At 38.8% G+C, this 21,400-nt stretch overlaps 2 protein-coding genes across 2 annotated transcripts in view; one reads left to right on the forward strand and one right to left on the reverse strand.

Annotated features, from left to right (window-relative positions):
• The first annotated feature begins 273 nt into the window (after positions 1 to 273).
• Positions 274 to 10,798, forward strand: LOC137274715 (carbohydrate sulfotransferase 15-like). The gene is made up of 7 exons (XM_067808062.1): positions 274 to 336; positions 1,737 to 1,956; positions 4,430 to 4,555; positions 6,089 to 6,245; positions 9,430 to 9,580; positions 9,924 to 10,071; positions 10,617 to 10,798. The coding sequence occupies exons 1-7, from the start codon at positions 274 to 276 to the stop codon at positions 10,796 to 10,798; spliced, it is 1,047 nt and encodes a 348-aa protein (XP_067664163.1).
• Positions 10,799 to 12,479: 1,681 nt separating this feature from the next.
• Positions 12,480 to 21,400, reverse strand: part of LOC137274391 (Krueppel-like factor 12) — a 55,853-nt gene continuing 46,932 nt past the window's right edge. The window contains exon 9 of the mRNA XM_067807552.1: positions 12,480 to 19,459. The gene's annotated coding sequence lies outside the window, so the exon portion shown is untranslated. The remainder of the gene's footprint in view (positions 19,460 to 21,400) is intronic.

Below are 21,400 nucleotides of genomic sequence, written 5' to 3' on the forward strand. Positions count from 1 at the left end.
TCGTCACTATTGTCTAAACTGTTGAGATAGTGGCTTAGATGTTGTCGATGTGACGTTAAATATTAACTCACTCACTCACTCATTTTCTGAACTCGTATCTCTTTCCAGCAAATCAAAATGAATGGCATGTTAAGAAGACTGGTGTTCCTGGTGATCGTACTATGCGCTACTACCTGGTTTGGGATTTGGCATAACAGTCGAACAGTTATTTATGACGTCAACATGCACATGTCTACACATGGACACGTGCAATCCAACGCGGCAACCAAGACCATGACTCGTGACATCCAGTGTGTAGGAGCAGCTCGAGATGAGGCAGAAGACCTATTCTGCATGGTATGTTCTATTCGTCCCTATAACAACCCTAGAGAAATTACTCTCATTACTCTGTTGTACACTGACGGATGCTGTAGATTTGTGTTCAGCTCAGGGTAGGTGGAGTAGCCCTGTGGTTAAAGCGTTCGCCCGTCTCGCCGCAGGCCAAGGTTTTCCGTAGGCCTTGGTAGAAAGGTCAGTGATTTACCTGAAAAACATCTCGCCCGAGAAGCCACGTGAACATATGATGCTAATAAAGAAAGGGAGATAAATCTTATATGTCCACCTATGTCCACCATAAAAAAGATCGTGAAGGTAACGTTAGAATTGATCTTCAGCAGCCCATGCTTTAGGTGACAATAGGGATCGGGTGGTCTGACTGGATTGACATATGTCAATTTGCTTACATCTTTGTTAATGGTTTCGATCCTCGGATTGTCTGGTCCAGACTCAATTATTTACATACCGCCACCGTATAGCTGGAATATTTCTGAGAGCTGCGTAAAAGTAAATTCACTCACTCACTCACTCCGCCGCAAAAATGTTCGAAAGCTTCTTCGAAGTAATTAACGTTATTTTATTGATCAGGAAACATTTTGAACAGAATTTGGGAGATGTTTACAAAATCATTACAGGAAGAAAGAGCATGTTCGCTTTCACCACCAAGGACTGCTTCAGTAGCTGTAATATAGCTTAAAATAGAGGGAAAGTTAAAACGACATGCCCCCTTGCCGTTGTTATGAGTGAGTTTAGCTGTACGCCGCACTCAGCAATAGTCCAGCCATATATGGTCTGTAAATAATCGAGTCTGGACCAGGCAATCCAGTGATCAACAACATGAGCATCGATTTGCGCATTTGGGAACCGATGACATGTGTCAATCATGTCAGCGAGCCTGACCACCCGATCCCGTTATTCGCCTTTTACGACAAGCATATATAGCCGCCTTTTAAGGGCAAGCATGGGTCGCTGAGGGCCCATTCTATGCCGGGACCTTCACGAGTCCGTAGTGATCCTTGCGGGAGTTCGATCACGATCTTGTGGTCTCAGTTGATACATTGAGATTATACTGTCTTCTCACATCGGGTTTTTGCCTTTACTCGTCGAGAATCTGAACTTTCAGTTTGAATAGGAAGTATGAGCGTCAACAAACCTTTCAAAGACATCGTATGAACGCACTTCCATTTCTCTTCATCGTCAGCACCAGCTAAAGGGATGGGATGCGCGTTGACAACGTAGAAGCCCCATACACATATATAGGGTGTCATCCGTGTCATCCTTGATTTGGACGGTTTTCAAGAATGTAGATAAATCAATAGACCATCAATCATCCCGCATCGCGCAGTTGTCAGGTTTGTCTCTAGCCGGCGTTTTCTTTTTCTTTTCTGTGCTGCTTTAAAATACTACATCGTATGTCACAGGAAAGACCGAAATATTTGCCGAACTTCAAGAACCCGTGCTGGTATGCTAAGGAGGATGGGAAGTTTCGCCTCAAGTGCGTCCCATACTATCATATTCTTGGAGTGTCCAAATCGGGAACCACCGACCTCTCATACCGTATAAGGGCCCATGAAGACGTCCTGAATTGCAATGATTGTCAACATAACAAGGAAATATTTTACTGGTGCCGAACAAGATATGGTAATTGTTATTTAATATGTAATTCATACGGATGTGTACGGGTGAGTAAATGACTGACAAGAATTTTAAACACCTTTACTGTTGGAATGATACAAACATACGAACTAGTTCTTTTGGGGCTAATGTTTGTCTCCTACGACAGACAAACGTAACACAGTCTAGTAACCGAAGGGTAATAGTTACCATGGCGTAAGTACGTCAGCTGAGGTGAAATATGCAAATTTTGCTCAATTTAGTGGCTGCTTGTAATAGCTCAGACTTAAGCTAGATTTACAGTGCCAGCCCACTGAGATACGGGGGGATGTCAATACGTTTGAGCCTTGCATAGAAAAACACAAAATATTGGTATCAACCACATTTATTTTTCAACATAGTCCCCTTGTGAGTCAAGACACTTGTTCCATCTTTTCTGCCAGGCGCTGATGCCATCTCTGTAGAAGGCGCCATTTTGGTCCTCAAACCAAGCCTCAGTAGCAGCAATAAGCGCATTATCATCCTGAAATCTACGACCACGCAAGTGTTTCTTGAGATTTGGGAACAGATGGTAATCACTAGGTGCCAGGTCTGGAGAGTAGGGGGATGCGGTAAGCTTTCGTACCCGCATTCCTGGACAGCAGCGGCTGCAACGCGAGAGGTGTGTACTGGAGCATTGTCTTGATGTAGAAGAATACCAAGTCTGATCTTGCCCAGGCGCTTCTCTTTGATTGACTGTCGCACTTGCCTCAACAGGTTAGCGTAATCTTCCCCATTCATTGTTCTTCCTTTTGGTAAGTAATCTATGTGGATGACTCCTTTGCTATCCCAGAAGACTGTCGCCATTACCTTCTGCACTGATCTGGAGGCTTTGAACTTTTTGGTCCTGGGAAAAGTGACATGTTTCTATTCCATGGATCTTCTTTGCTCTCAGGATCATAGTGGTGGATCCAGGTTTCATCACAGGTTACTAGCCTAAAGTGAAAATCGTCTGGATTCTTGTTGTATCTGGTTAGCATGGAGTTACTTATGGTGACCCTTGTTTGCTTCATTTCATCTGTAAGCATTCTTGGCACCCATCTTGCGCACACCTTAGACATGACGAGATGTTCATGAAGAATTGTCTCGATGGATCCGTGTGAAATGCCTGTGGTCTCCTCTAACTCGTGGAGTGTGATTCGACGATTTTCCAGTACAAGTCTATGCACTCTGTCAATGTTTTCCTGACTTGCTGTTGTGCGAACTGGACGGGGGTCATCGAGACTCTCTCTACCATGCTTAAATTCATTGACCCATCGTTTGATGGTAGTAGATGAAGGGGAAGACTTCCCATAAACTGCTGAAAGCCTTTTATCAATGTTCTTCCCCAAGTTTCCTTCAAAAACGTAATTACTGCTCTATACTCAATTTTATTCAATTTCACTGCCGTGAAGGGGGTCTCTTTCTGTCAATGTGAGCTGTTCAATAACTTCTGAGAGTAGGATACCAAAACTTATATATCACATCAGCTACATCCCAAGGTTCAATGTCGTACCATAGGCTGTGACAACTGGGTATGAAAAATGCTCAAGGCGCAAAACTTATTGACATCCCCTCGTACCATGCCGCCGTTAAACATGAATACTCAAACACATTATACCGACTCCGAGTCTTGTTGTACCCATAAATGCCGAACGTCAAGCAGGGACCAACAAGTACCACATTTTGTCGTCTTTTGGTATGATGCGGCCGGGGATCGAACCCGTGACCTTACGCTCTCCGAGCAGACGCTCCAACCACTACACCACAGAGGTGGCTACATGTGTCACAGCCTGTTACCCGAAGGTTAATAGTTACTATGGAGTAATTACGGAAGCACCTCGGTACCTCCTCTGTCTAAAGTTGTACCGTGAGTTCAATGCTGAAGTAAACAGGGTTCCGTCTTTCTAGACCGCAAACTAGCAACTGGAGAAGCAATTAAGCATCATGGTTGCAAATGTAAGAAATCCAAAACTTCCAGCGAACTGAGAAGTTATGGCAGATGATTTTACTTTAATTAGGAAACTGACACTGAAACATATACACAGGGAAATAAGTTAAGCATCCTCGGTACATTGTTTAAAGGTTGTGCGTTTCCACTAATACCAGTACATACATCTTGAAAGTGTTTAAGGGTCATATTTCTGTAAAATCATATCTTGGCCAGAGGAAAGCAAAAAAAAGGACAGCTTTCTTCAACGTTTTAAAAACGGATATAGCACAATGCACTGATCACCTGCTTTGGTTGGACATGATATCTGTTTAAATATGGAGCTAGATAGGGGATCAAACAACATGAACTGAATATGACGAGAGATTCGTATGTAACTTATCCGTATGGAACGTTATCCGATCAGTGACTGGTTTCATATATTGATAATATACAATATAAGATTAGAATGAGTTTACTTATGATTAAAATCGCTTATTCACCAATGTAGGGAAATATATCACTGATATTTCAAATCATTCATTTTGACAGGTTATACGAAAAGAATGACGAAGGGGACACTATGTAACTTCAGCTGCTATCAACAAAAGTTCACAACTGCGGCACGAAAGATAGAACAGAAAGTTACAGAGACAGGATACCACAAAATGATTACAGGTAGCGATACATAACCAAAATAGTCCTGACTGTCGCCATCGTGAACTCGCGTAACCTTCGTTCGTGGAGAGAAGAGAAGTGAGGTGAAATTCGTATCTCAACAGCACGATTTCACCTCGTATACTCACTGAGTAGTTACTTGTTTAATGGGCATTCTAGAAGTTGGTGAGTCAAAAACAAAACGTACAGCTTTTTGGATTACGTAATAAATAAGACGTTGTAATCCATAAAGCTGCATGTTTCATTTTTCACTGAATAGTTTATTCACTGATTCAGCAAGCTGAAAAATGCCAGTATTCCACGCATGCATCAGGGAATGACAGGACGCAAATTCAAGCTTAGTACTTATCATTGATGATCATGACCCACATTACAATAACAGTAACTGAACTGCAACAATCTTATAGTGTTAATGATAATATTTAAGTGTCTGCTACCCCAATTTTGTACTCTAGGGCTCCTGAAATTTAAAAGTACGAGTCCCAGGAACCCCAAAAACACGAATGACACGTTTGTTTACCAAAGCCATTTCCAATCATCACCCATTCGTGTGCACACAAAAGGTGTGCACACCTTGTTTGGTGGACTAGGTGGTCGGTTACAATGTATCACTATGTAAAACAACACATTGTAGTAAGTATCTACACCTAGAATTACAGTCGATGAGATGTGAGAAAGTTGGTGCTAAAGGTATCCCACTTACTTGACATAATTTAAAAATAACATTTGGTATTAGTGATCTTGTGCTATTTATCTCAGTGGTGGACAATTAGATTTAATGTGTTTGCGTATAGTGTAGAGATTCGGCACATTTTTGTCAGCGAGGCGTTGCGTTTGCTATACATCAAAATGACCGCTTCGGGACGTCATTTACTTAATTTACGAGTTATATGATAATTACCGCGATCCGCGAATCGAGGTTATAATGGGAGTAAATTAAAGGAGAAAACACTCCTCAAAGTTTTTGTTAGCAAATGCAATCACTGTTCTTTAACGGTTCAGCTTGCTGAATAAACTATTCAGTGAAAAATGAATCATACAGCTTTATGGATTACAACTTCTTATTTATTGCGTTTTAATTTTGACTCACCAACTTCTAGAATGCACATTAAACAAGTAACTACTCAGCGTCCTCTCTAGCAACGATTCTTGCTAGGGGAAAATAATTGTACTTTGAAATTGAAATGGAATTGGTTTCAAAGCCTCATTTACATATCTTCTAAACTTGAATGTTAACGTTTACACTCAAGTGAATTAGGGTGAAAATCAACAAGTTACAAATCAACCAAAAGTGAAAGACCTTAACAGGTTAAAATCGACCAGAAGTAAAAGGCACCGACAGGCACCTAAAGCAAAACCTACTTTGGTTTTCATGAGCGAGAATTAACCCAGAAAGGGATGTGTAAATTCAATTAACATTTTATAAATTAGGTTACGGCTCTGTACTTGTGTGTGTTACTAAAAGTGCTATATTTATGAGACATGCATGTGTTCCTTTTGTTTCGTCTGTCATCAATCACCCTCTTCGTCCAGGTGACGCATCTCCGTTAGACTTCGCCGATTTCCGAGCTTGGCCCAATATACCTCAAAATGCAGGTTTGGAGAAACCAGTGGTTTTGACGCCCCATCTTATGAGACACGTGTATGCAGATCCAAAGTTCATCATCATCTTAAGAAATCCAACTGATAGGTGGGTACATGTTTTGTGTTTTTAGAAATATCCTAACTCCTAGCTTCAAGTGTTTGTTTGTGTATTGATAGACAGCTCAACATTTGCTACGGATAAGGTTTTAATGATATCATAGTTTCATTTTTGTTTTCCCCCGTGAAGGTCCGGGTTAGAATTGGTCTTCAGTAACCCGTGCTTGCCGTAAGAGGCGACTAACCGGATCGGGTCGTCAAGTTGACCTCTGTCATCCGTTACCAGTTGTGCAGATTGATGCTCGTGCGGTTGATCACTGGATTGTCTGGTCCGGGTCGATTATTTACAGACCTCCCCCATATAGTTAGAACATTGCTGAGTGCAGCGTAAAAGTAAACTCACCTTTCTACAACAAACAATGGTACCGCCAACAAGTCATTGTTTGTGTTTTGTTTGAATGTATCGTGTGTTAGAGAGCACGACGCCATTTGGTGCAGAGGACGAAAACAAATTTCAGCTCTTATTTCCCTTCATCTGGGCTACAAAACATCGCAACGTCTTTGGTGTCAACCAAAGTGTGACTATAGTTTGTTTGCAATGAAAATGTATCGATATATTTTACTTTAAACGAAAAAGTGAATCCGATACAGTGAAATAAAGATAGGGAATCCTCATAATTTCACCTTGTGAAATGAACCTTTACACACATTGAATGAAACACCGAGAATACGTAGGGTTGGTCTGTCTGGTTGGATGTTTAGAACATGTCCACTCATTAATATAGAAGTGCGTGGGTATTTCGTCACTTTTAAAAAACGAATCTTCTCTCTGTGGAAACGCAATGTTTGATCTGGTAAGTCTTAAGGAGATAGGATACAAAATATCAAAATGTCAAGAAATTGCTAAATTTGGTGTCATTTTGTAGAAACATGTGTCCCGAATCTAATTATGTAACAAAAATAGCAAGTCACCGAGGCATTTATTGACAAGTTGCTCCCTCTTGTGCTACCGTCTGTGAAAAGTCATATGTCAATAAAAATTGTCCTAAGAGTAAATTGTTTTCTTTTATTTTTCAATATGTGGGATTTTTATAAAGATATTTGCGTATTGACATTAAATAAAGCAGGAAATTCAATTTTCAAGGCAGTATATAAGATTTGACATTGATTAACTTCTGAAAAACAGCAAAAAAATATTGTAAATATAAGATTTGTTCATAAAATGAATTTTCAATTAGTAAATTCACTCTAAATTAATATTAAAAAATGTAACAAAAATATGTTACCGGGTGGTATCAACATTATCTCCAATTAAAACAGCATACCGAAATTAAATTTGATAACGAGATAACTCTTGCCCTGTTTTACCTCAGGATAAATCCTTGTGTGGTCAAAATATCCTGAAGGCATTCGTCCCTACTCGTCCCTACTCGTCCCTACTCGTCCCTTTCCGTAACCTCCAAGAAGACTTGTCCCCTCTCTCGACGACTGTCATGTGCGAAAATATGACGAACCAGTCTGTACCAATCAGAACGCGAGTAATGACTGCAGAGCTTTGACTAAAAATAATCCGCATTACAGGTATGTTACTGTTTTTAAATCATGAAAAAATATATCGTCATAGTGAAAGTACTGAGAACGTAGCTAACAGAATTGTGCTGTCTAATATGATTTTTTCAAAAATAATCATGTGACTGACAGTGAGAGATTCAAATACACGCACATGCGTCTGTTGACATAAGGTATCTCACTGGTGTGTTCCGGCGGTATTGTGGGCTTGTTAATGGTGATTGTACGCGCGTTTTCATCAGGTTTAGGAAATATACCAAAAATTGCTACGAGTTTCAAAACAATATCATATCTGTATGTAACTAATCACGTTTAATCTATAACATTGGGTGACCCGTAAAGGTCACGAGGTAGAATAGGCCTTCAGCAACCCGTGCTTGCCATAAAAGGCGACAATGCTTGTCGTAAGAGGCGACTAACGGGATCGGGTGGTCAGGCTTGCTGACTTGGTTTACACATGTCATCGGTTCCGAGTTGCGTAGATCGATGCTGATGTTGTTGATCACTGGATTGTGTGGTCCAGACTCGATTATTTACAGACCGCCGCCATATAGGTGGACTTGCTGAGTGCGGCGTAAAACAAAACTCATTCACTCACTCACTATAGCATTGGGTGAACATTTCACATATCTGGGAATATATCTGACTTTTCTTATAGTCATTCATATAGTTTTCAGCGAATTCAGTTAAAACTCCGCTAGGGGTATGATAGCAAAGTTACACGGATGTTCAGTTTGAGAAATATTTGTTATTCTCGAATTTCTGCTTCTGGATTTAATGTAGCTGTGTTTTTGTTTGTTTGTTTTGTTTTGTTTTTTGGGTTTTTTTTGGGGGGGTTGTAAATTTTGTTTGCACATTTGCTAAAACAAATCTAATTTGTGAATATTAAACCCTTTTCCGAAAGATAATTGTTAATCTAAGATGAACATGTGGTAATGATTACGTCAGAATGTGTCTTAAACACATATGTTTTTCTCATTCATTTAGTTGTATCGAGGAGGTTTAATTATTTACAATACATCAGCGAAAACAAAAACAGCAAGACAATGCATGACTACTTCGGTGGTATAAGTAACACTGGGATCAAATAGGAACAGTTATGGTTTCTTTTTAAAGTAGTTCTAATGTTCCTACTCCAATATGAAATCCTTCGAGGGGGGCACGAGTCGCTGTTCGTCTTGTCCCGGAATACCACGAGTTGATCACGAATGCATACGAGAGGAGCACGAGTCGCTATTCGGCTTGTCCCGGAATAACTCAAGCTGATCACGAATGACCATGAAGTATGATTAGAAGCAATGTAAAGGGAAATAACTGCGTAACATCAATACATGCTCATACTGTCACATCGCGTCGCATACGGTAAATGACTGGGTTTCGTTTTACGCAGCTTTTGCAATATTCCAGCTAATAATATCACGGCGAGGGACACCAGAAATGGGCTTCATACACTGTACCCATGTCAAGAATCGAACTCAGGTCTTCCATGTGACGAGCGAACGCTCTAACCACTAGGCTACCCCACCGCCCCAGTTGAGATAGTAACCGTGCAAGCAAACAGAAGTGTTGCTAAGCTACTAGTATGAAATTGAAAAAACGAATTTCTAAGGTAATAATTTCAGTGGAATCAGTCTGAATTTATAACTTAAGTAATGTGAATGCAGGTTATATTCTGAGTATATGATGAGAATCGGGCAGTCGGCAGAGGATTTCCATGAAGCTGTCAGTCAAGATATTCAGACCGAGAAGACCTGTATGAAGAACCATACCGTGGAACAATGTATGTACAGCCTGGACGTAGCAAATAAACTTCGGGTAAGAATTTCTGGAAAAACAGCAACCAGAGATCGTCAAGAATGAGTGAGTTTGGTTTTACGCCGCACTCAACAATATTCCAGCAATCTGGCGACGGTCTGTAAATAATCGAGTCTGTACAAGACAATCCAGTGATCAAAAGCATGAGCATCATTTAGCATCGATCTAGGCGATATGCGGACATGTGTTAGCCCAGCGAGCCTGACTACCTGATCCCATTAGTCACCTTAAGACTGTTATGAACATTTAAGAGTATTATAAGACTTAAAGGTAAATCATTCAAACAACTGATAAAAACACATAATACAATGTCTTTATAATAAAATAATGTATTTTCTTTCAGCTTCGCATATTTTTGGGGTGCTATTCAGTGTTTATGCAACAATGGCTGAAGGTGTTTCCACGAGACCAGTTCCTGATCTTGCGAACGGAGGACCAGGACGATGATCCCAAAGCTCGGCTAAGCACAGTATACGAATATCTGAAACTGAGTAAGTTTTCATCTCTTTCTTCTATAAGTTTCTTTTTAGTTGTACAATACGTTTTCCAATTATTTCACTTGAACAATTGACTAGACTGTGCGTGCGTTTATGCCAGGTGCCAAGGGGGGTGGGGGGAGGGGGGAGGGACAGGATACGCTCACCTTTTCGCGGACACCTGGTATCATCACTATGTAATTGTGATTCATAAACACACTCTTGTCGTATCGCATAGCGAAAATCACTGGATTGTCTGGTCCAGACCCGAATGTTTACAAACAACATCGTACAGCTGTAATTCTGCTGAAACAAAATTAATACATATTCATGATAATTATAGCAGAAGTGTACGACTGATTCTTCTGTTAGCAGAGCTTTCTTCTGGGTGTAGAAAATCTTCAGTTGCTTTAATTTCAGTAAACGATTCCGATACATGGAATCTGAGAAATATGAAATGATGTCATTTCCGTTATTGAAGCAGCAACATCTTAAATCAGCAGAACAACACAGTTATTAATACGTGAGGACAGCTCAATCAAAATGTCATTGTATTTCAGATTATACTGAAGACACGTTGGCCTCCATCACCCGTGCCCCTCACAAGAACGCCAGTAAGAAGAAGGAAAGAATGGGACCTATGCTTCAAAAGACCCGCGTTATACTGGACGGATATTACAGAAGATACAATCAGGATTTGGCAGATATGCTGCAGGACAAGACGTTTCTCTGGTCCACATAGTATTTACCTTAAAACTTATCTCAGGCGATATACAACCATAAACAAGTAAACACAAACAGTCCTGGGAATTTCACGTTTCAGGCAGTATTTATACATTCAGAATCCTGAACCAAACGGAAACATTCTTTAAATCGGTTTTTTGATAAACTGCTTTTAAAGAGATATCTCATTCTAAATGTCTGTTAAATCTGGCCGCGGCAAGGTACCCTAGTGATTAAAGCGTCCGTTCGTCACGCGGAAGACCCTAGTTCGATTCCCCACATGGTTATAATGTATGAGTCCCATTTCTGGTGTCCCCCTTCGTGATATTGCGTGATATATTCCTGAAATCAGGGTAAAACTAAACTCACACAATGTAGTTCATTTTCCTAAAAATATAGTTGCGGGGTCAAAGGGATAATCTCAGCTATATTTACGACAACAGATACAAATACTAATTTATCTAAAACTTAATTCCACTTATGTAATATATATTCAACAGACTGAAACAGGATTAATTCGTTCAAGAATTTCCCTGTTCAATATATTTTCAAAATCAAAATTTCGGTGAAAAGGTACTTAATAAGGATGGGAAAACCCAGGGAGTTGAGATTGATAATACAATGTACCGTTCGAGTTTGACATCCAGTGATCCAGGGAAAATCATTTGAAGCGCAGCTGAGCTGAATATTGGCGCTATACAAATACTATATTAGTGTGATGTGATGATATAGCTTCACTATTGCTACTAAACAACCCTATCACCTAGGAGACCATGCTCTAAATAGCTTTGGTCTGTATATGAATTAAATTTAGTATTTAATACATTGAAAGTTACAGGAGTGTTTGATATTGACGTAGGGATATAAGAGCGACTTCTCTATATGATAACTCTGCTCCTGTTAGATTCCAGCGGCACTTCATAACACCGGAGTACTCATACATCGTATCGCCTTTTTGTTTTTGCTTATTTATCTTAGAGAACTCGATACAATTAAAAGAAGGAGAAAAACATTTGTTCAAAATATTTCTCAAATTGAACATTGGTGTAACCTTGCTGGCATGCCTTTAGTGGAATTAATGAATTTGCCGAAAAATGTATGAAGGAGCGCAAAAAAGTCAGACTAGAATATTCCTACATATGTGAATTACATGCCCATTGTTAACAATAACATATGGCTAGGTACATACAGATATACATTGTATTATTATCGTTTTGAAACTCGTAGAGAATTATAATTGTTCTTAAAACTGTTGGAAGCGCACGTACAATCACCACAAACCCGCAACATCAGAAATTCACTCGATTGTAACATTTTTAGTCATGTGTAAGCCTTGGCACTTATATTCACAGCTTCTATGTGGCTCTCAGATTGTTGATAATGATTCAAAAGGAACACAATCTCCAGAGGTTGTCTGTTGGTTAAGGCTACACAGTTTTACAGCCATAACACTCCTCTATTCCATTTGGACAAGACAATCCAGTGAACATTGATCTGCACAACTGAGAAAAGATGGCAAACATCAAATCTCTGGGCAGAAGTGAGAATATTTTTACGTGCTTTTACCATCACAACAGCAATATCACCATGGGGTCTATGAGCAGGGCCCCTTGACTCCATCAATCTCATCCAAGAGCATGGGTTCCTGAAGACCAATTCTGACCGTGATCTAAAAGTTTCAATCAGAGACAAAGAGAAGGTTTGGGCAAAACTGTGTTTATTTCTTGGTAACTTTATGGACAATGGTTATGTACAATGGTATTCAGATGGCAAGAAATGGATATATAGAAACATACAGACGTGGGGAAAGTAACAATGTTTACAGTGTTTCACAATTCATGAGATCATACACTAGCAGATGACGTTCTACTTTAGAAATAATTAGCAACTGCCTCCTAGCAACTCCATGGCATACATACACCCTACCCTGCACACCCATGTAAAGGAAATAGTGAATAAAACACATCACAAGAGAGTCAAATCTGGAAAAACTTCCACTAAGTCTTTGCAATAAATTTCATATTATCAATGCACTAATACAAGTGTTTCCCCACAAATTATTTTTTGCTCATTAATGAATATATTAGGTTCAGCTGAATGTGTGAGTTATTTTTTTAAGCTGGTTTTAGCAATATTCCAGAAATATCACAGCAAGGGACACCAGAAATGGGCTTCACATATTTAAGCAATGTGGGGAAATCGAACCCAGGCTACAGCATGAGGAGTTAACGCCTTTGCCACTAAGCTACCACACTGCACCAAGTAGGTTCAAAATCAGCAGCTGCATTGTTGAAGCCATATAGCAATGAAGATGAGTGATAGAATAGAAATGCAGGTTATCAATAAATCAAAGTTATACCCAAAAGTACTTTCATCATATTTAAGCAGCAGTTTTTTAGCAAATTAACAAAATCAGCAAAACATTAAAAAAAATTACATAACTGAATCTACACTATCATACCATGCCATGGAGTTGGAAATTAACTTGGTACTTCATCTTTTTACAAAATTAAATTCCTTGGGAATTGTTCACAGCATGAAGCAGCCTGGAACCTGGATCCTGATCCACAAAGAATTTGTACCGTTACAGCCTTGTAATTCTGTAGTTTATCATAAGTTAACAAATGCCATAGTGCTACTTATGTCTTGTGGACTGGGACACTGAGGCCCATGTCATAAGGCAATCATAGCACAATGACCTTCATAAGTCCATGTTAAAGTATGGGAGTTAAGATCATCTTAACACTACGATCACTTTGTGAGATGGGGCCCTGGCTTGGAGTAGTCACATCCAGCACTTCACTATCATGTTTAAATGTAAAGACAATAGTGATATAGTAAGTACTTTGAAACCTGTCAAAATTTACATATTGCACATTTGTTTAAGTAAATCTATCGATCTTCCCATATTGTCCATCAACTTACCCATGTCGTGACGACATTGTTAGTTCCATTCGTAAATCAATCAGCTCAACAAACGTAAATAATTAATTTCACAATGGCAAATAAATAATGTTTCGTAACGAAACCAGATTATTAGAAAACTGTAATAAAAAATAACAACAAACTGTTCAAACAAGGACCTTGCAGCAGATTTGTAAGCATATATAATGACATGTCATAACAACTAAGGCAGGATAAATAAACACTAAACTGGTTTTCAGGCAAGGAGATGTGAAAAGCATGTAACCTTCTTAGATATGACCAGTCCAATTTTTATGTGCGTGTCTCATCTTCATTCTCAACCTACTAGATCAATGATGGGCAACCAAAATAAGAACAGATAAATAAAACCTTTTTTTCCTCATTGTGTAACACATTTTCACGTTAAGAATATTTGGAAATAGTCTTTCAAATGAATTCATGATAAAGATGGAACTGCCATCTTGTTAAACTAATCTTTAACAACCATAGCTGCAGAAGATCATATCCTTTTTCCCACCATATCAGGGCAAATTATCTCTGCCAAAAAGACTGACTAACTGATGTTGGTTTTACACCGCTTTTAGCAATATTCCAACAACATCACTGCGGGGAACACGAGAAATGGACTTCACACATTGTACCCATGAGGGGAGTTGAACCCAGATCTACAGCGTGACAAGCCAACATATTAACCACTTGCCTACCCCCTCGCCCCTCTGCCCAAAGGAGAAAATCAAGACAGAAAACTTTATATATTCAATTCTGAGAATGTAAACAGATAGAATAAGCTTGCTGGGTGCCTTCATGAGGAGTGAGTTCAGTGTCCAACAATGCCTGAGTGCCAAGAGTGTTGTTAACCTAAAACACATTGACTATGTTTTCTACAATTACTCATGTTTAATAACAGTTGCAACTTGCAGATTCAGCTAATTTTTTTTCCTGGATTCAGTTTGGCATTTAAACAAAATTTCATTATAGATTTGTAGATTGACAGCACCCTATTTGAAACACTAGAAAACTGTCAACATAGAATTTGAAAATACAATTTTTTTTCTAAAGAAAAAACTTTTAATAAATGGTATCATATGAACCTGTTTTTAACTAATACCATCTCTGGAAAGAGTCAAGTCTTCAACCCCAATTAACAATTCAAAAAAGCAGGCTTTAAGGGAGACAACTTGCCAAACCTCAATAAAACCGGTGTTCCAGGAATTAACCTGTGGTAAAGAATCATCCAGGAGACAAACATCCTTACCACAAACTAAATATTGACAACCCAGTTGGCTTTGAGACGGCACAGCTATCCTAGTCAGGTTGGGTTGGAGAAAACTGTATTCCCAGAGGCACGCAAACACTGCTTGCTTCACAAATAGGTGTAAGAGGCAATGACAAATAGTACGATTCTCGCCTAGCTTCCGGCATGGGAGCTTGCCCTAATGAGCTGTTTGATAGCTCACCTTGTGGGGACCAGGTCATAAAACATTCACAAATATTTTTTTCAAATTTTGTTTTGTTTAATATTCAGTTCTCAACAGCCTCCAAGACTGTCAGTTCATAATTATGATGCACACAAAACTAAAATAATCTGTCACCTCTCAACACTGTCTCGGATACAAAGAAGTTTTGTATTTGCTGTTGACACCAACCCTATGGAGAAAGACCAACCCTGACTTTTTAATGCTGTGATATTTTCAGCGCAGCTTTTGCTTTATGCTGCAATTTCACTTTCAATCCCAGACCACACATTTACAATTTATAGCATCAGGTGGTAATTGATACGTTTTGTTTAAACTGAAGTCAATTCCATGAACGCTTGACTCAATGTTCAGCTCATTGTACAACCGAAGCACACAGACTTGGTGAATTTAGAATGGGCGCGGCATCATTTGCCAAAGTGACAGGATATGTCGCTCAAATACACACCCCTGGAGGAAATCTTCTACAAATTTGTACAGGGCCAAACCCACTCTTCTCACAGGTTTTTCTGAACATTGGATAAAACCTGTCAATGTTGTGAAATGTTCTTCCCTCCTTTCTGTGCATGCCACAATGCCAGTGTACAAGTAAAAACACTTCTCATGCCAAATATATTAGCAGAATTAACAACTCTATCGTTACATACATAAACTTACTAGATCACGCCAGGACTTTTTGGGCGATAAATACAAATGGCAAAAACATTTTCACAGAGCCTTTATCCTGAAACTTTAACCCGTTTTAGTTATTTTATCCATAAATCATCTAGAATTTTATATGAATACATATATAAATAGCAGCAGTAAATAATTGGAAGATTTTTTGCAACCATCACAAAAACAGGGTTCTGAACAACAGTAAAATTCGCAAACATAATTTCCTTCTCTTTAAACACATCTACCCACAAAACAGCAGAAATAAGTGAGGAGGTTTAGCGGTTGTTAGCACTTCATGCTCACATGTCCTCACTGAAAGAAATAATGATTTCCACATGATCAGCATTTGTACATTGCTCTGTACAGGTTGGAACTGAATAACATCAATCTCTTACATACATTGTACAGTGAATCTCCTAAAAAAGCATTTATACAATAAAACAAGGAAGTATCATTTGTCAGCAGAAATACACTTGGCACAATAATCATCTGTAGTTGTTAATGTACAAATTATCTTAAAGGGAGATAACTCTGCCCTCCATCTCTTCAAGGAAGCTTCAAAGACTGTTATATATGCACAATATTGATTGCTCAAGACTACAAAGCAAGAACTAACTTTTATCACCATGGCAAGATTGTATGAGACAGTTTACCATGTATCATCACTTTATCATCATAACAAATCAGTCATTAAAACACCCATATTCAGTTCTGGGATCTCAGTTCATATTATGATACTTTCAATCTTTTACTAGTTTTGATTTGATGAACTAATTCATGAAGTGATCACGTGTAAAATTATTATAATTCCTTTCATACACATTTTAGAAACAATATAATGATAATAACAACCTACAACCGTTTATTTCAATCGGTTGACATCATAACGTATATGGCATATGAAATATTGGTTGACATTTCCTGTGCTGTATATATGAATATATACAACCCTGTTGGGTAAAAATCTGACTAGCACACTCATGACAAAGATACAAAGTCTGACTTAATATCAAAAGGGTAGTATTTCTCAAGGTGACTATTTCACATTTCTGTCCAATTTCACACATAAAACCATCCAAATTTAATTCAAAACTTCAAAATGTGAAATCATGTCTGTTCTTGAACATTTTCTTGAGAGTTCTTAAAACACACCTTAGACTAAGCAGCCATGATGATCTGTGATCATTAAATATTCCTTGTTAATCTGTAAAAGCATTTAAGAAATGCTAGTATTTGTCTTTCAGTTTACTTTCACTTTTCTGTTTTTCTAATGCCATTCTTAACAATGAAATTTTCTAATCTGAACTAATCTAAGCTTCTACATTCATCTTCATAGAAGGAAGCATCTGTATTTAAATATTGGATACAAAAAGTGGTATAAAAAGTGGACCAAATTGTGTACAACCATGAACATTTTGTAACATATCACAATAGACAGAAATATATCTACATTGTATACAGATATATAACAATGTTGTCATGGTTTGATTGACAGGTCACATGTAACCACAGAAATGTACATAACCATGTTATAAATCGCATAACACATCCATCAGAAGTTATACATTACACGACAAATGATGCATTACATGTATATATCAAAATATCATCCCTTTGCCCCTTAAGTACATTACATGAAGGACACACACCATGCTGAAGCCTGTTAATGGTTAGAACTAAGACCTTGGTGAGTTGGCAAGCTGTGTTTAGCAAATCTTTAAATTGTATTTCTGGTATATCACTAGGGTTTTTACTAAGCATTGGAGGAGAGCAGGTTATAGACTTTCAATACTCTAGACAATCCTCTCTGTTGGTGTTCTGTTGAAAGGATCAAAGATCCTTACTCAGGCAAGCATGGAATGAAATTCATAACAATGACAGTGGATCCTGGTACGATGAAGAGACACGACTCTGAACAGTGAATTACGATACTTTTGACCACTGTGATATCTATGTTGCAGTCTCAACTCAAACACACAGGACCTGTCAATTTTGGGCAACAGGCATTGTTAAAATCCAACATTTGAACCATTTTTCAAAACTTTTGATGCAGTTAGCTTATCTGCCAAGTTCTTGGTTCCACACATTAACAAGTCTTATCAAGTTCTTGTGAGACTTTTAGACATGATGCATTAGCATAAATGAGGAAAATACAAGTGTTTAGACAGGTTCCTCAAACTAAGTTCCTTCCAAAAATATTACACAGTATCACAGCTGCATATGACATTTAAAACAAGGGCCGTGTCAAAGGCTACATTGTTAATTTTGCTTTTCGCTTTAAAGAACATATCTATCAAGAACAGGAAATGGCTCCATTTGTTGGCAAACTACAATCTCTTAGGCACCATTTATAACTTATGGCTGGGGGGTGATGCTGCTTTTATAGGGGTCTACCATTTTGTTCTGGGGGAGATGTGTGCGCATGAGTGTGTGCGCACGGAGTGGGGAGTGGGGATGTGTACATGATTGAGTGGGTGATTATGGTTTTACATTGCTTTTAGTAATATTTCCGCAATATCATGACGGAAAACACCTGAAATGGGCTTCGCACATTGTACTCATGTGAGGCATCAAACCTGGGTCTTCAGCGTGATGAGCAAATGTTTTAACCTGCTAAACCCACTAACACAGGGGAGGGCATTCACATTGTACATGCTACTCCATAAAAATCATCATCACTCCCAATCCCCAAGCTATAAATTATTCCTCTAACAATCATAAATTTATTCAGCTATGTAGCCTTTGATACACTCATGGGGAATATCAACGTGATATTTCATAGTATCTTCTTGTCACCGACTTAACACATTCAGCATCAATAGTGGTCTTGTTGACTTCACATACCGCAGCAATATTTCAGACTCCAGATATCTGCATTGAAGAACTTTCTTTGGCATCAATCTAGCGGGCAACATGTGGTTAATGTTAGTCTAAGCAGTTGATATATTGAGCAGTTTGTATAATTTCCCATATTACTTGAATATGTGGCAATGAAATTTCACCTCTACATAAAAGAAAACATACGTCTTGAGACATTACAATTCCAATGTACAAACTATCCTTGCTCCCGATCAGACAAAAATCAACTTCAAATACAACTTATTTCTTCAAGAAACCAGGCTGAGGTTAGAAGATGATGTAGATATTATCTCTGCTTATATACTTCAACAAATAGATCATCAAACAAACTGGTAAGAACTATCCTTCTATAAAACTCAAATGGAAGCGACCAATCAGCAGCAGGGTCAAAGGTCACTCATGTTAGCCATTTTTCTTTCATGGCAAAAAAGCAGGCAGTGTCATCACAAACGATAGCTGGTCCACCATCTTGGAATCACAGGCAGCAGTAATGTTTTCCTCATGACTAAGTTCCAGCAGAAGAAACTACTTTCTTGATCACTAATCATAGGGGCTCTGGACTCCAGACGATGGGCTGGTGGTCCAGTGAGGTTATCACACACGGATGACACCTAATGTCGACCATCCTCAAAGTTAGGTAATAAAGTCTCGATTCATCGGTACAGTGTGAAGAGGAGGCGACCATTTTGTTGCGGTCATCCTGGGCAACAGACTTGTAGGTCTGGTTAAGGGTGATGCTCAGCCATCAGGCCTATTAACACAACCTGAAACCCAAAGAACTTCATTAGTTACTAAATAGGGACAGAATATAAAATGTCTATTCAAAAAAATACCCAGTATTGATTATCTTCAGAAATAAATTCCATTCGGTGTGAAGAACATAATCATTGTGATGATCATATAATGGACATCTGAACTTCAGTGATGACACTAGGTGTTCATGAAAAGGATAAACAATAAACAAACTGAATTTGATAAATACATCACATCTCTTTTGTGGATAATATGGATTTTTAGAGGTCATGTGTGTGTCAATGCTTTTTACAACAATATTTCAGCTATGCCATGATTCTGTCTGTTTGCTTATAACTGAATAACATAAAAATACCTTAAGTGAGTGAGTGAGCTTAGTTTCATGTCACACTCAGCAATAAATATTCCAGCAATAATGTGGTGGTCTGCAAACAATCGAGTCTGGACAAAACAATCCAGTGATCAACAGCATAAGCATCAATCTGCGTAATTGGGAACCAATGACGTGTCAACCACGTCAGCGAGCCTGACCACCCAATCCTGTTAGTCGCTTCTTACAACAAGCATAGTCACCTTTTATGGCAAGCATGGGTATATATATATTTCAGGGTTCTATTTCACAAAGCTCTCATAAGCCTAAGATCTCGTAATGTTTCTCATAGCACTTGTACCTCCTATACTGCAACATAGGAAGTACAAATGCTACAAGAAAGTTAAAAGATCTCAGGCTTACCAGAAACGGGTACAGGCTTGGCATTACATACAACTATAATATCAATCACAACACTGTCTGGTTACTGAGCACATGTTGAGGGGAACTCCTGAGACATCATCACAGACTTATTTTGCTTAAAAGCCCAGTATAGACAGGGGTCATATCCCACAAACAATGGTCAAGACCTGAAAGCGGGAAGTATGTTGGCTGAGTGACACGTCTGCCTGATTAAATCTGTGCAAACTGGACAACAGGGTGTAGCCATCTACTCTGTTGTCTCAGAAAGGTGAAGGACATTGTTTGAACGTGTCCGCAACAGTGGTCATCAACAACTGACCTAATAAGCTGGGCTCAAATCCCCAACACCAGTGTCAACACTTAGACAGAAGCACAAACCTTCACAAATCGCTTAACTGCACCACAGCGTTCAGACAATACAGAGTGGGTGGGGAAACTTTCGACTAAACATCAATCAGACACCAATTATAATCACTCCTACGCTAATTCTAAACCAATTATTTATCCCAAGAAGATAAAACAAACAGGATCAAAGAAAAAGCAAGAGAAGGTAACTCTCTGGGTCAAATAGGGAGGGACCACCATGTTGGTCCAAGAAGGGTGTGACGGGTGAGTTTGCATCAATGAGTACAGGCTGGCACACCTGCACTCTGGTGCTCAGATCGTAATTAAATGCACACAAATTCCGGGCAAAAAACAAACAACGACTCTCTGCCTAAAACATGTTTCATTTAGGTCAGCCATCCTCGTCTTCCCTTTCTGAGTTTTAACGAGTTTTTTGGGTGGTTCTGGAAAAGCCGTATTTCTACATTCATCACACTTTTTGAACACCTGTGTGTGTCCAAGATACGTCTCCTAAAATATCAACAAATGTGAATGCACACATACGTTTTTTCACAATGTATCTTACTCAGTTTTTCACTCATCAGCTTACTGTGTTAAACCATCTAGATATTTAAGGTGATCGATAGGTGGGGTCTTGGATGTATTTTTATAATACGATTGTGTTTGAAGGAGGAACGATTAACTGATGAGGATGCTACACCTCATGAGTTACCCAATGTGTTAATCGCTCATACGGACTTTAGACTACACACGTAACTGAACAACTAACCCTATTCCATCTGTCAAACATGGCTTGCTGAACACCAGTTCTAACCCTGATCTTCAGGACCACAGAAATGTGCACACAGTTGTGTATTCAACAGCTTGTACAGTT

The sequence above is a fragment of the Haliotis asinina genome, chromosome 2 (genome assembly GCF_037392515.1).
Source record: "Haliotis asinina isolate JCU_RB_2024 chromosome 2, JCU_Hal_asi_v2, whole genome shotgun sequence".
Taxonomy (NCBI): domain Eukaryota; kingdom Metazoa; phylum Mollusca; class Gastropoda; order Lepetellida; family Haliotidae; genus Haliotis; species Haliotis asinina.

Excerpts from the sequence above, each read along its gene's own strand:
- LOC137274715 (XM_067808062.1), top strand. The coding sequence starts at position 274 with ATGACTCGTGACATCCAGTGTGTAGGAGCAGCTCGAGATGAGGCAGAA. Across the intron at positions 6,246-9,429 it reads TTAAGAAATCCAACTGATAG|GTTATATTCTGAGTATATGA; the intron begins GTGGGTACATGT and ends ATGTGAATGCAG. Across the intron at positions 10,072-10,616 it reads ATACGAATATCTGAAACTGA|ATTATACTGAAGACACGTTG; the intron begins GTAAGTTTTCAT and ends ATTGTATTTCAG.